Genomic DNA, 14,545 nt, shown 5'->3' with positions numbered 1-14,545 from the left:
TGTTGTCTCCATGCATTTCTTTAATGATTACTTCATGCAAGCATCAAGCACAGACTTAAGCACTAATCATTACTGAAGTTACATGCCGAGTTCATGCATAAGCCCCATAACTTCAAAAGCTGTACGTGAACATTTCTCATCTCTATTATATAATACCCTTTCATGGCTAACACAAGCCAGACCAGGTACCATTTCGTCATTAGTCTAGGCTCAGGAACCTTAGTCATGTCCTTACATACACTATCCATCTGCTGTAAGCAATTAATCACATGCAACCTGCATCCTTTCTAGATATTGTGCACCACCATCATCATCCTCACCTTCTCATCTATTGGCCATATTGCCACTAGGTTGCTGTTGACAAAGTTAAGTTTTGTGCTTTTTCAAGTCTGTACGGCTGACATCTGAGTTGGTGTTCTCTGCATCGTTTACAGTTCTCGCTTGCTGACCCAGATCTTATTATCATGGACAGTTCATTATTTAATCTGCACTGTAAAATCACCAAGCTCTACCGTAGAAGAATAATTTGTTCCTCACTACTCAAACTAGAAGAATTTTCCAGTTCTTTAAGAATTTTTAAGTTTCAGCCAAAATAAAATTCACACTTGGAGTGCATGGGGCCATACTGCAAGCCAGATGAAGGAAGAGGTCCAACTGAAGATTAACCTAGAAAAAAATCAGCAGCTTAAAGTGACATGAAATCACAGACTCTGACTAGGCTTTGCATTGAGTTTGTAATGGGGCTATTCACACACGGAACTGAATAACCTCTAACAACACACCACGCTGGAATCCTGACAAGCCCACTTGTTTCCACACAGCACGCAACTACGTTAGACATGGTTTTATATTTCCACAGCCTACTCAACATAATTAGGACTCAGAGATGAGTCCTGCTAAGGAAATCTTAAAAATACTGTTGGAACATTGGTTTCCTAATTAAGTTTCATGCAACTGGATGGGAAGGAAAAAAACCCATAAGAGCACTTTCTAGTGTATTTAGAGATTTTGTGCATGAAAAAGGAGGTCAATTCAAAGCAAGTCTACTTTATGCTTCCAGTAGATTAATGGGCAGCTGTGTACATCTTAAGCTGATTGCCGTCTCAAAGTGAGGTTAGACAGAACTGTATATAGTTTGCTAGAAATCTAGAAACAGCACATGCAGCTTTCTGATGGACCTTATTAAGAGCAAAAAATAACCCACAGCACCTAGCCCACCTTATTTGAAAGGATGCATAAGTCAACGTTAGAATTAAAATAATTTTATTTCAATGTACATGAACAGAAATAAAGTATCATTTTTTAAACTTGGTTACAGAGATATATTGCTGGGCTGGCCTGATCACAAGTGTTCTCCACTACAAGGCAGCAAGACTGACTAGACCCACTTCACTGCATTTTGGGCCAACTGGATTGAAAGTACCACCTCAAAAGGGTCCTTCAGCACACAGCAAACTTTTTTTTTTTTTTTTAAAAACTAAAACAAAACTCATCAACTCTTCACCTAGCCAGAAATTTTACGCTGTGTTCCAAGGAAGACCTCCCTTGAAAACTCTGTCCATTACTGAAGAACAGTACACAGTATACGGCGCTATAGCTAAACTTAACAGATCAAGGTTTCTCCCAAATACTCTTCTCTATTCTACTCTCTTGTACAAAGCATCTGCTATAAAATCCCACATTCAAAACCACAGAATTATACAAACCTGCGAACAAGGCTGTTTTCAATATGCTTGTTACTATGTTACTATGTGCTATTACCCGCTGTATCAGCTTTAACATGCAGCATACATAGATGGTAAAAGGGCATTTCTCTTGACCATCTGTTTCAGAATTCACAGAAGTTACGACTGTTTTTACAACTTATAGTGCAATGTAGTTAAGTTATTCAATGTCATGATATGGCACCATAAGATAAGCAATCATTCGTTAAAACGCACAATTCCTTTACTAATCATTTTGCAGTGCTTTACTGATAATGTAAGCACCAATAAATTTAAAAAGACAACTGGAAGAGGAACTGATAGGGGAAAATCTTTCAAAAGAGGTGTCTATCATCTCCTTTAATAAGAAAATTAGAAAAAAACCTGGAACTGAGATTAAAGGAAAACAATAAGAAGTAGTTCTCCACACAACACAGTTAAACTGTGGATTCCTTGCCACACGATGTGGATGCTAGGACACTGTGAGGATTGATTTAAAGAGTCCTTCTTCCACGATTTTAACCAGCTCTCAGATATGGATTTCCCCAAGCCACACATTACTTAAAGTATATTCTGGGGAAGCGTTGCAATCTGCTCACCCTGTTTTTGCTCTTCCTTGTGCACCTGCTTTTGGCCACTGAGACGGGATTCTGGGCCAGAGGGACCTTTGGTCTGACTTGGTACAGTTGTTTCTAACAGTTACTTCAGAACACTTCATAAACTTATACTTAAGACAAAGTTCATCATTTGTCACGTTATTTAGTTAGGACTCAGATTTTTGGATTACAAATGACTTCCAAAGAGGGGAAAAAAATATTTAAGCTTTTTTCTGCTATGACTCAGTTGTATAAAACTGTATAGAAAAATGAGCATTATGTGCAGATGTAATGAAAAGCAGTAAGCTTTATAAAAAACATTCTTAGAAATGTACCAAGCATAAACAAAAGATGATTTACAAATACATTTAGCTGTTCTTCTAGTCATCATCAGAATCTGAATCATATTTCTTTCCTCTGATGGTCTTCTTATCCAACTTTGTAAAGCTTGTTCCAAATTTCTTTTGGCTTTGAAAAGGTGGGTCCATCAGGTTCCCGCTAGAGGAAAAGAATAAGACACGTTGATTAAAGCCGTATTCATGGAGACAGTAAGTAGCATCTCTACCTGTTTCTCCAGGAGAACGTTGTAAGAGAACACAACCCCTACACCCTAAAGCCACCCTAAGTAGTGCTGCGGTGTCGCTAGCATAGCATATCCTGGACAAAACGGCCTGGATAACTGTAGTTAAGACAGGACCATGAGTGTAAACAGCACCTGTAAGCAGAGCTCTAGACAAAACCTGCCTGAAAGGGCTTTTGCTGCAAACTGATCGTGCTAAAGACAACCATCTGTCAGTTTAAACAGTAAACAGGGAATTAGAGAGAGACTTTTCAAAACAATTGAGGAGCCAGAAATACAAAAGAAGCTAAAATTTTTTAACAGGGACTTTGGAGTAGAAACAGATAAGTCAAAACTGGGTTTTGTAATGCTAGAAGTCACTTTGTACTATCTCTGCCTAGGCTGGACACAGCAGCTTCCCCATCTGACACTGTGCTCTAGTTAGGGGAATATGGCTGGACTCGCACCTTGGTGTGCATGACCTTGTAGGGGCTTCCTCACCAGCATGTCAGTCCATGGGTTGATGGGAACAGCAGATGCTCATGTCAAGCCGGAGCATCCACATCTCCTACAGCAGGGGTGAGTGAGGAAGGGAATCCCCTCCCCTGCTCAGAAAATATTGTGCTTGCTTTCACTCACATGACCTGCAAGGGGTTTGCAGCTAGGTGTCAGTGAGTGAGCAAGCAATTAGAACTTTCTGGAATTAACTATAGAAGGGTGTTTAGAAATTCGTAGGTGTTAACATTTTCCAAATAACATTTTGCCGATATTGATCCTAAACATACAGTTCACTGATTGCTAGTTAATTACATGTCAGTAATAAGTCAATACACCTGTTTTTGGTCAACCAGTGTGACCTGAACAGTTTTTCCCCTAAATACAGTATATCCTTTCACCATCTGCTATCCCACAGGCTGAAGAAAAAGAACTGTTTCTAGGCCTCAGGGAGGACTATCTCCTTTTCAGGAACTCCAGAGAGCAGGACATTGTATTCAGAGCAGTGTGGAAACGCAACACTTGTACAGAAATGGATGTCTCCTGGAACGGGTCTCCTGGGCTGGGCGGATACCATGGCTCACTTTGCAAAGCCAGGGTACCAAACTCGGGATCTGGCAAAATGAACAAAGAACACAACTCCTCCCCACTCCACAAGGAGCAAAGAGCAGAATACACAGTACTAACAGAGCCAAGTAGGAAGTAAATTAATGCCATAAGCCAACGTACTAACATTTAGAAAATTCAACGCAGCTTGGTACAACTCCACTGAAAGATTTCTCCCATAAAAGGCTGTTGCTGTCTAGAACATATTACCAAGCTGCCTTTCTCTCCTTTGCGTATTTGCTTGTTACTGAACTGGGAAGTGGATATTACCACTTGTTTTGGACGACAAATTTCCATTTCAGTCATTTCATCTGAAGTCCAACAGCTACTAAGCTAAATTGAACAGTAGTTTCTTTGCCTTTAAGACACAACAATACTTCTTGCCAAAATTTGGGAATTAGACATTGAAATAAATTCAGATAATGAAATTTAAAATTAAAAAGAAAAACAAACCCAAACACATTCAAAACATAAGAGCAAAATTAACCTACAAAGATAAAGATGATGTTTTAGCTGCACTAGAAAGCAAAGCAAAGCAAAGCAAGTTCTGGTAATTGATTCTCCTGTAAAATTAGGCTATTGTGGTGACAGTTATCTTCTATTGCCTTCTATCCTGTAGTCTTAAACGTGGGATTTATGATGATTATATTGTACTGTTACACAAATATTTTATTTGCACTTCCGCAACTCATTTTCACTTTCTGTATTGTTCATTGGGAAAAAAACCCATATTCATGTATGTAATATGGACTCATGTATGGACTCATAGATTCATGTATGTAATATGGACGAAGGATAACTTGCGGAGCTTTCTTTCAAGTGGATTAAAAATGCTCAAACTTTACTGCATTGTAACTGTGGCATTTAAGCATCTGTAGCTGATTTAGAAAGGATTTTATTAGATGCACTACTCTGAGAGGCCACATCAAAGCAGTGTAGCTACTCTACACCCCTCACGGCAAGAACTCCCTTTATTTTTATTACTGTACAAAAAGGACAATGTAACACTTATTATAATGTCTCAATACTTTACCAAAGAGATATTCTCTTCTTTCCCTTGCCAAAATATGCAGATTAAATAACTGGATTAAACTCTCATGTGTCTTAAGCATAGAAAATATCAAAGTTACAAACTTTTACAGATTCTCCTGTCTGCAACCATGTTCTCCCAAAAATAAAACAATCACAAAATAATTAATTACCTGTAATTAATTACATTTGCACAGCCTAATCTCCATTCTAAGGTCTCTGTAGTGAAGTCATCAGTGTTACCGAGATCAGTAAAGCCCACAACATAGTCTTGTGTTTTTCCATCTTTTACTAGTGCTAGAGTGGGAATTACTTTGATGCGCAGTCTCTCACACAAGAAAGGAGATTTTTCAGCATTTAATTTCAAGAATTTTGTCTCAATATGCTTTTTTGCCAATACAGTCAAATGTTTGTCCATTATTTGGCACCTGTGAAGAAAAAACAAATCCAAATATGTGAAGTGTTAGAATCAATAAGCTGAATAACGCATATTTTAGAGAAAGTTTAAAAGTAACAGTAAAGAGCTAGTTCTATCATGTTAATTCCTCAGACACAACCTTTGTAATTAAGAATTTAGTTTTGAGAGAAACTGTGTTTCAAATAAGCTGGAATTAACGACTAATAGAATAACACCCTGGAGCACCTTTACTGCACAATTACACCACCACTTCTCTTATTTCTTCCTAATTACTCCAACATACACCTGAAAGTCTCTCTCATTTTTTGAGGCCTGCATTTACTGATGAAATTACCCTCTGACTTCCATTCTTCCTGCTCTATCCTTACTGCCTATCAGATGGAAAAATTTCTCTATAACAAACTTTACGTCTTCAGAAAAGTACTCTCAACATGTTACAGCGTTTCGTTTTTTTTCCAGTCACCACCTCTAAAACTGAGATGCAGTAACTCATTGTACAGAAAAAAAGTGATTTGCACAGACTGCTTCAATAGTGTTATAGGCAAAAATATTTCACTTTTCTGTTGCAATGGAATAGGAGTGACCATACAATTTGGCAGAGGTTTGTGGATTGTCACCTGCAACCTCCACTTCCTGGATTGTTGTCTTTAACTGGTTTGGCTTAGCTGCACGAACTCTGTGATGTGACTATCCCTTAACTCAAGAGGAGAGCCGAGCAGATAAAAAAAAAAAGTTATACATTTATATTCTAATCAGCTATGTAACAGAGTATTTATCACTGCCAAATCATACCCAGATTAACTGGAATGGAAAAAAAAAATTTAAAAATCGAACGTCTTGAGAAGGGAGCAAGGCTTGGAAAATGAAGAAATGTGAATACTTCTAGAAACGCCTATTTATTTGTGGGATTTGAAAGAACAAAAGAACATGTCAGTTTTTACAGACATCTATAAACAAAATGTCTCTTGAGCATAGCTTATTTACTATACCTGAAAGTTGTATCTCTATAGAAATGGCAAACCACGTTTTTACTTTCTTTTACTTCTTGGAAAAAGTCTCTCTCACTTGGGATTTCTCTGTATTCTCCATGTCCTTTTGAAAGCCACTCCTTTTAGAAAACATAAAAGGAAATAATTAGTTTGGAGTTTGTTGGTCCTGCACCTGTCATGCAAGCTCTACAGCTTTTAAGAAAAAGAGAGGGCCTGTAGTGGAAACCCATTTCATACAGTAATAGAAGGAGAAAGAAATTACTTGCCCCCTTTTTTGAAAATACGCAAATGCCATTAGGATTGCCTGTTTCTCAACAACAGACAGGTGGCTGAGCAGTAAAGCTACCTTACCCATTTGGAAACACAAATCTTGTACAGAGCTGCATATATTTCTGCAGTACAGCCTCTCAATAAGACTAGACTAGTTCAAAGAGAACACCAATGACAGAAAATTAGCATTTGAAAACTGCTTGGGCTACTCTCTCTGAAATGTGTTTGTATACTCAAAGAACTCTTGTCTAAAACTGATTCAAGTCATTACATGTACTAAAATGGATTTATTCTGATTTTTCCCTGTATGAAAAAAATCAGTGAGAAAAGCGCCTACTAACTCACCTGCAACAGATGACATTTATCAAATATACACTGAAGGTATCTTAATATGAGCCAGGCTTCCAGAAAACCATTCAGAAAATGCATGCATACCATCAGTTCCAAAATGTATGGAGAAACAGAATTGCACAAGCTAAAATTTACAGGCAACTTCAAAAACTGCCTGATTAAGCATGCAAATACAGTTTTTAAAAAGCTAATCATCTAGATTTTCAACAAATGCACTTAAGAAGAAAACCCAGCTTCTACAATACTGGAAGTTAACTGTAGCATATTAAAACAAGTACAGACTAAGCTAAATGATTAGAAATAGTGCAGTATGACTTCACAGAGAAGAAGTTGAATTGAATGGAAGAACTAGAACTTGACAAAAAACTTTAGTTTCGGGGGAGGGGGGAGCGGGGGAGGAATTTAGATAAATCACTGTTCTTGATCTTGCAGTTTTGTCTCAGCAGAATGGGGAGAAGGAAAAAAAAAAAAAAAGATTTCCAAGCAAACCAAAAATACCCTGTAAGCTAAATTAGGACAGAACAAAGAATTTCATGACCATTGTAGACATTAACAATACATATAAGTATGAGCGCATAAAGAAGTCGTCATGACACAAATCAAGAACTGACTTATCCTTCAACAGTGGGTACACATTAATTATGCTCTGCACAATCCTATTCCAGAAGAGTGTGGCAGTTTACTCCTTTTACTGAGTAGTATTCTACATCAAATTTGCATTTGAAAATGCATGAGAAGAGTGACTTAAGGTCAAGCGACACGAACAAGTTTTCGCACCTGTTCACATCTAAGAACATCCAAGTTTTATGACTTCTGAAAAAGGAAAACCCTAGAATCAAACATAAACTGAACTTCTGAAGGCAAGCAAATAGCACACCACTTTCTCTACTTCCACATTTATAGAATCAAAGCCGCTAACAGTGCCTGTTCTCCAGCATCCCAACCATGCCATGACATTTTGCTGCATTCCTGTTTCAAAGCATAGCATTGACGTTTATGGGTTCCACCACAGCCAGAGCATCTCCTTTCAACCCGGTCACCTACCCTCCAATCCAGTCTATTTCTTTGTTTAAGTCTGCTCAGATGGAGTAAGCTATGAAACCTACGGCTTCCCTATTTACAATTCCGGTCTCACACCGCCTGTTACCAAAATTTTGGCGAGAATGGTGTTCAGAGAGACTTTCTGGGGAGCACAAAGACCACAATTTAGCCTGAGGTAATAGGGACAAAAGCAGAATTTCTTTCCCACAAGAAGAAACCAGCAGTCAAACAAAGACTTTCATTGGGTTAGGAGTGGGACAAACGATTTGACTCTAAGAACAAGGAAAGACCTTGCATTATTCTACAAAATAACTTAAGAGAAGAGCATGCATCACTTACATGCCATAACTAACAATCTCCAGAATTCAGAAGCTTAAGGAACCTACAGGCTTACGACTAGGTTGCCTACAAGGCTTATGCTTCCAGATAGCAATATTCAGCTAATATGGACAAACTCAAATCTTTGTGCAAGACTCTTTATCCTATCCTTACTGTAAACAATCACAGAAGTTCTCCTCTCCTTCTGTTAAAATTACAAAGCATTCACACACTGACAGACACTTGCTTTGCTGAATAATTTTAAATTAATAGCTACAGAAAGGTGAGGAAGAAAAGAAAAAAACAACAAAAAAAAAACAACCCAGAGCAAAAAACCCAAACAATCCCAAAACACTTAGTTCACATATACAATTTCCCTAGGATAAAAGTCCGTTACGCTGTACACATCAAGAGTTTATATTGCTACAGGAATTACTTGTTTCTGCTGCTGGGCCTTTTTTAGTGCCTCAAGCCTCCTTTGTTTAAGGCATTCCAATTCATCTTCATCCATTTGATCCAGCTTCTGCAATTCAGCATCCAGATGTTCTTCCACAACCTTGGTAGTCTGAAGTATTTCATTCTCCAGAACTTTTTGAAGTATTTCAACAGAGGTATCGGCAGCCATCTTTAACTAGAAAGTGATCTCTTCAGAGCTATGGAAATAGTGATACATGGAATTAACATTTATACAAACAATTAATTAAAAGCCTGACCTCTCTTACTTGCAGTTCACACTGTAGAGAAACAAAATGCTATCCTATTTGAAGATAACAGTAGATAGTTCTTTTCTGTATTGCAACCCCCTTTGGGGAATACTTTCACAGGAAACAGATGGCAACAAAGATACCTGTCAAGTCATATTCTCTTGATCCTAAAGGCAGCTGCTGAAAGCACACAGTTACCTGAAATTACTTGTCAATATGAAGAAGTAAAATTCACCAGTTCCAAAGGAACACTCATCCTGGGCCAGATCCATGTACCTTTAATAAATATTCTGAAACTAGAAGATGCAATCGGAAAACTCCAAGCTGCTGGCAGGAGGTATAAGATGTCTCAGAACAAGCCTAAGCAATGCTCAGTATCTAAGTTTCTGCCAGTATTTTAAATTTAATTACTTTAAATACCTGATGCACGTTAATATATTTAAATCTGAGTTAACACTCAGCTAAAAAAAAGACAAGGTGCTCAACGGCAAACGCTTTAGGCCAATACACCGCTTCTATTAGTACAAGAAAACTGCTGTTGCAAACATCACCCTATGGCAGTAGCGAAAGGATTTAAAAACCCCAGCAACCACTACCTAATTGCTGTGTACAGAAACACAGCTAAAATATTTTTCTGTAAAGTTCTCCCAGCCCAAGCACTTTAAAATGCACAAAATACTAAGACTGGGGTGCACGAAGAGGTGAGGCAGCATAATTGATTCCTCTCCCCAATAAATTTATGCTACAAAAAACTATCACTGTAATGAGTGAGTTTTGGAATGAGGACAATGCACAGTCACCCTAACCAGATTCTCAACCTGCAGGCCAGGGATTTGATGTACTGAATTTGGGTTGCAGAGTACTCCTGGCTGTATTTCAAAATAGCCACACTACCAGCGCCTTTGGCTTTGTAAGCACCTTGCGTACAGAAGCAAGGAAGCCTTTTAAGTAGCGACGGTCAAAGCACCAACACCACGGCAGCACTCCAAGCGTAACGCAGCACCAGCAGCGCTAAGCCTGCTGCCACGCTCCACTCCTGTCACAGCCACACTTGCTCTGACCCGCAGCACCTTGTCTTCAGCCCCTCTCCCCGACGCTGCCAACTATAAAGTCTCTCCCGTTAGCGCTTTCCATCCCCCTTTCTTATATTTCCAAAGGAAATGAGAACCTTGCTAGCACAGATCAGAGGCCACTAGGACTTCGGGAGAGGGAGGGCCCCCTGCTCAGCTGAGGCAAAGGAAGGCTTGGCCTCCAAGCAAATCAGAAGGAAAACGGAAAACCAACCCCAGCCAGTCTCCACCTCAGCCTGAGGCCCCCAGCGGCCCCACTCCCGGCTCCCCCACCCGCGGCAGCCGGGCTGCCACCGAGGCCCCCGTCACGCAGGAGGGGGCCGGCGCCCGGGGCCGGCTCCCGGGGGTCTGACCCACCACCCGCTCCGCCAGGGACGGGCGCTGAGGGCCCGGCCGGCACCGCCCGCTGGAGACAGTCAGCAGCTGGGCCGAGGGGCACCGGCAGACGGCGGGGCGTCGCGCAGCCGCCACACACCTCCCTAGGGCCCTGACGGACAAGGGTCGTCCGTCCGTCCGTCCGTCCGTCCGCCCGCCCTCCCTCCCTCCCTCCCTCCCTCCCTCGGCCACGGCACCGGCCCCTGCTGCACAATCACCGCTCACCCCTCCTCCTCTTCCTCCACCGCCGCCTCTCTGTTCCGCGCCTCGCCTCTCCCCGCCCACCGGTCAGCCTCGCCCCGCCAGAGTCTCGCGAGAGCCGGGGAGGCTCCCCTAACGCGCGCTCGCAAAGCTCCCAGACGCCATTCATTGGCCGGAGCGGCGGAAGAGTCCCCACGGCGGCTATGCGCACAGCGCGCGTGCGCGGCACCGGTGTGGGTGTTTGCACCGGCGGGCGATAGCCGGGAGGGGCGGGGCTCACCCTCGGCCCCTCCCCTTCCGCGGCGCCGCTCCGCCCCGCGGAGGCAAACCGGTACGGGGAGGCGTTGCCCACCCGGCTCCCCTCCCATTGGCAATCGCGCCCCTCCCGCCGTGCGGAGATCCTCTCCCCGCCTTTCCTTCCCCTGACCCGCCGGAGGAGGAGGTGGAGACCTCCCCCTTCCCGCTCTAAGCCGCCGGCCTCCCGCCGCCGCGCCGCTCTGGGCGGGGCTTGGCCGCGAGGGGGCGTGACCTGCCCCGCCCCTTCCCTTACCTCTGTGCAACGGCTGCCGGCGGGGACTGGGAGGGCTCGCCTCCCCTTCCTCCTCCCCCCTCCTCTCTGGGGGACTCCTCGGGGGTTGGGCGTGTGAGGCCTGGGGCGATCCCTCGCAGGGAGCCGGGGCGTAACGGCCGGGAGCGGCGGGGCCGGTCCCCTGGAGCGGTGCCGTGAGGTAAGGGCGGCCGGCACGGCGGCGCCTGGGCGGGGGCGGGCGCCGGGCTGCGGCGCGGCTCGGCCGGACCGCTCCGGAAGGCTCGCTGAGAAGACGGAGGTCTCGGTGTAGCCGGGGCTCGTTGTGTCTTTGCTCTTCTTGGACGTGCGCTTAGAAGATCCACAGATTTAAATAATGGGATATTAAAGTGTGTATTCAAAATAAAAACCCGAAGAAGTGTTTTGCTTTCCTGTTTCCTGGAAATCTGACTGCCCGGTACCGAAGTATGCTGGTGAGGAAGGTGGGGCGGGAAGATAAGCACTTGGCCTTATCAGCGGTCTGCTGGGTACCCGGGCCGGAGGGGCTGATACGGAGTTGTAGCTGTGTAAAGGCAGAGAGAAGTTTGCAGTGGAGGGGTTTATGGAGCGAAGCAAGGTGGAGGTGGTTATCCTGAGGCTGAAAGATGAAGGGAACCGTGAGACTTGCTCTGCCCGCAAAAAGAATTGCTGTGACGGGTTGATGACAATGACAGAAAACGTGCAGATCCCAAAGCATATTAAACAGCGTGATGTCTGTGACCGCTGTTCCTCCTGCTCCGTCCTGCCTTGCTCTTGAGAAGGGTGGCCGGGAGGAGACGGGGTTGCACCGGAGAGCTCCTCTGCCGTGACACACACCGTTTGCTGACCAGCTTACCTGCCGCCTTCCCGTGACCTTAGGCCGCCTGTCCCGGCCCCGCAGCAGCCTCTCCTGTGGGAGAGTGCGGCGCTCTTTCAGCAGCTCTCGGGCTGCGAGGCTGCTTGGAGGGGAGAGGGAGGAAAAGCTTTGTACGCTGAGGAGATCTGGCGAGGAGGGAAGGAAACGCCATACTTTTAACTTTGCTTCCCAGCAGCCAAGCTCTTTGCAGGGGAACTTCTCGCCCGGAGCCGAGTGCGATCATCGCCTCCGTACTCGGCTCTAAACCCGGCCCCGCCTCCCTTGACCCCCGTTCTGGCTGGAGGCCGGTCACAGCAGCGGCCGAGGGTGGGCTTCGCCTCCGGCGCGGGGCAGCGCTGGGGATGAAGGACCCCTGGGAGCGGCCGGTGTCCCCGGCAGGCGGGACAAGGCGGGATCCGCCGGCGCCGGGCCCGCTCCCCCTCCGGTCGGCAGGGAGCGCTAGCGCTGGGAGGCGCTGCCCGTCTGGCGAAGCGGCCGCCGCTCGTCGCGTGCCGGCGCGAGGCAGGCCGGGACGGCGGGGGCGGGGCGGGCGCGTGCGCGGCGCGCGGCGGGGCGGTGGCTTACCCATATGCACGGGGCTGCGCGCGAGCGGGCGGGCAGCGCGGAGGCGGGGGACGAGGGCCGGGGCTGCCGCCGCCATGGGCAAGAAGCAGAAGAACAAGAGCGAGGACAGGTAGGGCGGCGGCGCCCCTCCCCAGGCCTCTTCCCCACTTCCCCCCTCCACGTTAACCCCGGGCCTCTGACAGCGGCGGCGAGCGCCGGTGCCGCGGCGCTGAGTCAGGCCCTGTCGCCGGGGCTGGCGGCCTCTTCTGGAGGCAGCGGGCGGGCGGCGCCTCGCTAGGCCTGGCCTGGCCCGGCCGTCGTTGGTCGGGCGGCATTGGGGCGGAAGCCCAGTCTGTGCCCCTCACCCGGGGGAGCAGCGGCACCGGCTGCGCGGGCCTGGCCCGGCCGGCGCCGGAGGCCCGGGGAGAGGGCGGCCGAGAGAGTAGAGGGGTGGCGTGGCCGGGTGTCCCGCGGGCGGCGGGGCTGGGAGCTTGGCCCCCGGCACCGGAGCGGCTCCGTTGCTGCTACTGCCGCCGCTGCCTTTGCGCTGCCTCCGAAAGGCGCTTCCCTGAGCCTCCGCCGGGCTCCCTGGGAGTTTGTCCTGGAGCAGGCGGGGTAGGGCTGCCGCCTGCAGTGCGCATCTCGATTGTCGTCTGAAAAGTAGTTTCATGGGGCAATTGCAGTGCCTGAGGTGGCATTGGTTTGTTCAGGTTTTTTTTATTTTTTAATGTGAGGCAGTGCTGTAGATCCTGCTCCAACGTAGTGATTTGTGCGCTTTTAATAAATGCGGATATTACATATTTTAGTGATTGCAGGATGAGAGGATTTCTTCTGTGGTTATGTGCATATTGTCTTGGAGTCTGTCCTCTCAGCAAACTATTTTTTTTGTAAGAGGTTCTTAGACTGGCAGTTATATTAACCATATGGAAAGCTGACTGAATAACATTGTGTGCACATACACTAGCAGGAGAGAGCATGTTGTTACTTGTCACTATAAGATAATAAATAAGAAGATATGGCCAATTTGGAGAGTGTTTTAGTTCTTAATACTGACAAGAAGTTAAATGAAAACTGATGTCTTAAAATGAGTATGAGCTAGAAGCAGTACAACTCTCTTACTTAGACAGCTCATTTTGTATGTCCTTTCTGAGTCATTGTTTCTTTCATAAAAGTATTCCCTGTGAAGGCTATTTCACAAAATATCACTCCCTCTCTAAGCCTTTTTAATACTCAGATGTGCATTGCATTAAGAAGTTGATGTTAGTGACTTAAGGTTGTTACCTTTTACCAGGCCGGGGTGTAAGCTGTTTTAATTTCTCTGGTCCTTTCTGGGTAGTAGATATTTTGCTGGTGAGGTATTTTGCTTGTCTGATTATTTTTCTTCATGCTGTTTGACATGTCATATGTGGTGCTTTATAGTGTCTGTTGTTACCAGCTTGTTTCATGGGCTCTGTTTCACAGGTGTATCTTGGGAGCTGCTCTGGTGTGGAGATGAATCAGGTGTGACTTGAGAGAGAAGAGGGAAAGGTTGGACCTTTGTGCTCAAGGAAAGAAGGCCTGGTGCTTATCTTTGTAGCTGGTGTGGTTGATGGCAGAATCATTCAGAAGCCTTTAGGTACTGAAGTGCTGCTGCTCAGGGCCATTCCGGTGACAGTGGCTGGTGTGCAGGGGACACTTTGAGAGCCTTGGTGCCTATGGGATACCTTGTTCTCTTTGTGTTTCTCCACATGTGTTTCTGTGCCTCTGTAAATTACTGAGTGTGGGCCCCTGTTGGGTGCTATGGGCAAAATTTCATTTATGTCTAAATGGCAGCACACCTTAAAAGAGAGGCTAAGAATTTATTTTTAGAATAACTG

At 45.4% G+C, this 14,545-nt stretch overlaps 2 protein-coding genes across 7 annotated transcripts in view; one reads left to right on the top strand and one right to left on the bottom strand.

Annotated features, from left to right (window-relative positions):
- Positions 1-1,246: 1,246 nt before the first annotated feature.
- TXNDC9 (thioredoxin domain containing 9) lies at positions 1,247-11,969 on the bottom strand. 5 transcript variants are annotated; one of them, XM_075092999.1, is made up of 5 exons: positions 11,276-11,969; positions 8,812-9,028; positions 6,396-6,514; positions 5,162-5,416; positions 1,247-2,797 (listed from the first exon to the last, which is right to left on the bottom strand). In XM_075092999.1, exons 2-5 carry the CDS (start codon positions 8,998-9,000, stop codon positions 2,680-2,682), a joined length of 681 nt encoding a protein of 226 aa, XP_074949100.1. In that variant the 5' UTR covers positions 9,001-9,028; positions 11,276-11,969; the 3' UTR covers positions 1,247-2,679. The 5 variants fall into 5 exon arrangements, with proteins under 5 accessions (XP_074949100.1, XP_074949091.1, XP_074949128.1 ...); XM_075092990.1 differs by lacking the exon at positions 11,276-11,969 and adding an exon at positions 10,750-11,157; XM_075093027.1 differs by lacking the exon at positions 11,276-11,969 and adding an exon at positions 10,625-10,703.
- The window catches only part of EIF5B (eukaryotic translation initiation factor 5B), a 37,214-nt gene continuing 34,006 nt past the window's right edge, over positions 11,338-14,545 (top strand). Inside the window, exon 1 of one of the 2 annotated variants that reach the window (XM_075092910.1) lies at positions 11,338-11,453. Coding sequence is in view for 1 of the 2 variants with exons in the window: in XM_075092900.1 (XP_074949001.1) it covers positions 12,488-12,819 (332 nt within the window). In the remaining variant the exon portion in view is untranslated. Of the gene's footprint in view, positions 11,454-12,355; positions 12,820-14,545 lie in introns of those variants that run through there. The other variant, XM_075092900.1, reaches the window with a different exon arrangement.

Source organism: Phalacrocorax aristotelis, chromosome 1, assembly GCF_949628215.1.
Source record: "Phalacrocorax aristotelis chromosome 1, bGulAri2.1, whole genome shotgun sequence".
Taxonomy (NCBI): domain Eukaryota; kingdom Metazoa; phylum Chordata; class Aves; order Suliformes; family Phalacrocoracidae; genus Phalacrocorax; species Phalacrocorax aristotelis.
The sequence above is the reverse complement of the archived record's forward strand: the minus strand, read 5'-3'. Positions and strand labels throughout refer to the sequence as shown.

Bases quoted from the DNA above. Each gene is read 5' to 3' on its own strand.
- TXNDC9 (XM_075092999.1), bottom strand. From the start codon at position 9,000: ATGGCTGCCGATACCTCTGTTGAAATACTTCAAAAAGTTCTGGAGAAT. The intron at 6,515-8,811 runs GTAATTCCTGTA...GTTTTCTAAAAG, and splicing joins AGGCCCAGCAGCAGAAACAA to GAGTGGCTTTCAAAAGGACA. The intron at 5,417-6,395 runs GTATAGTAAATA...TTTTCTTCACAG, and splicing joins TATAGAGATACAACTTTCAG to GTGCCAAATAATGGACAAAC.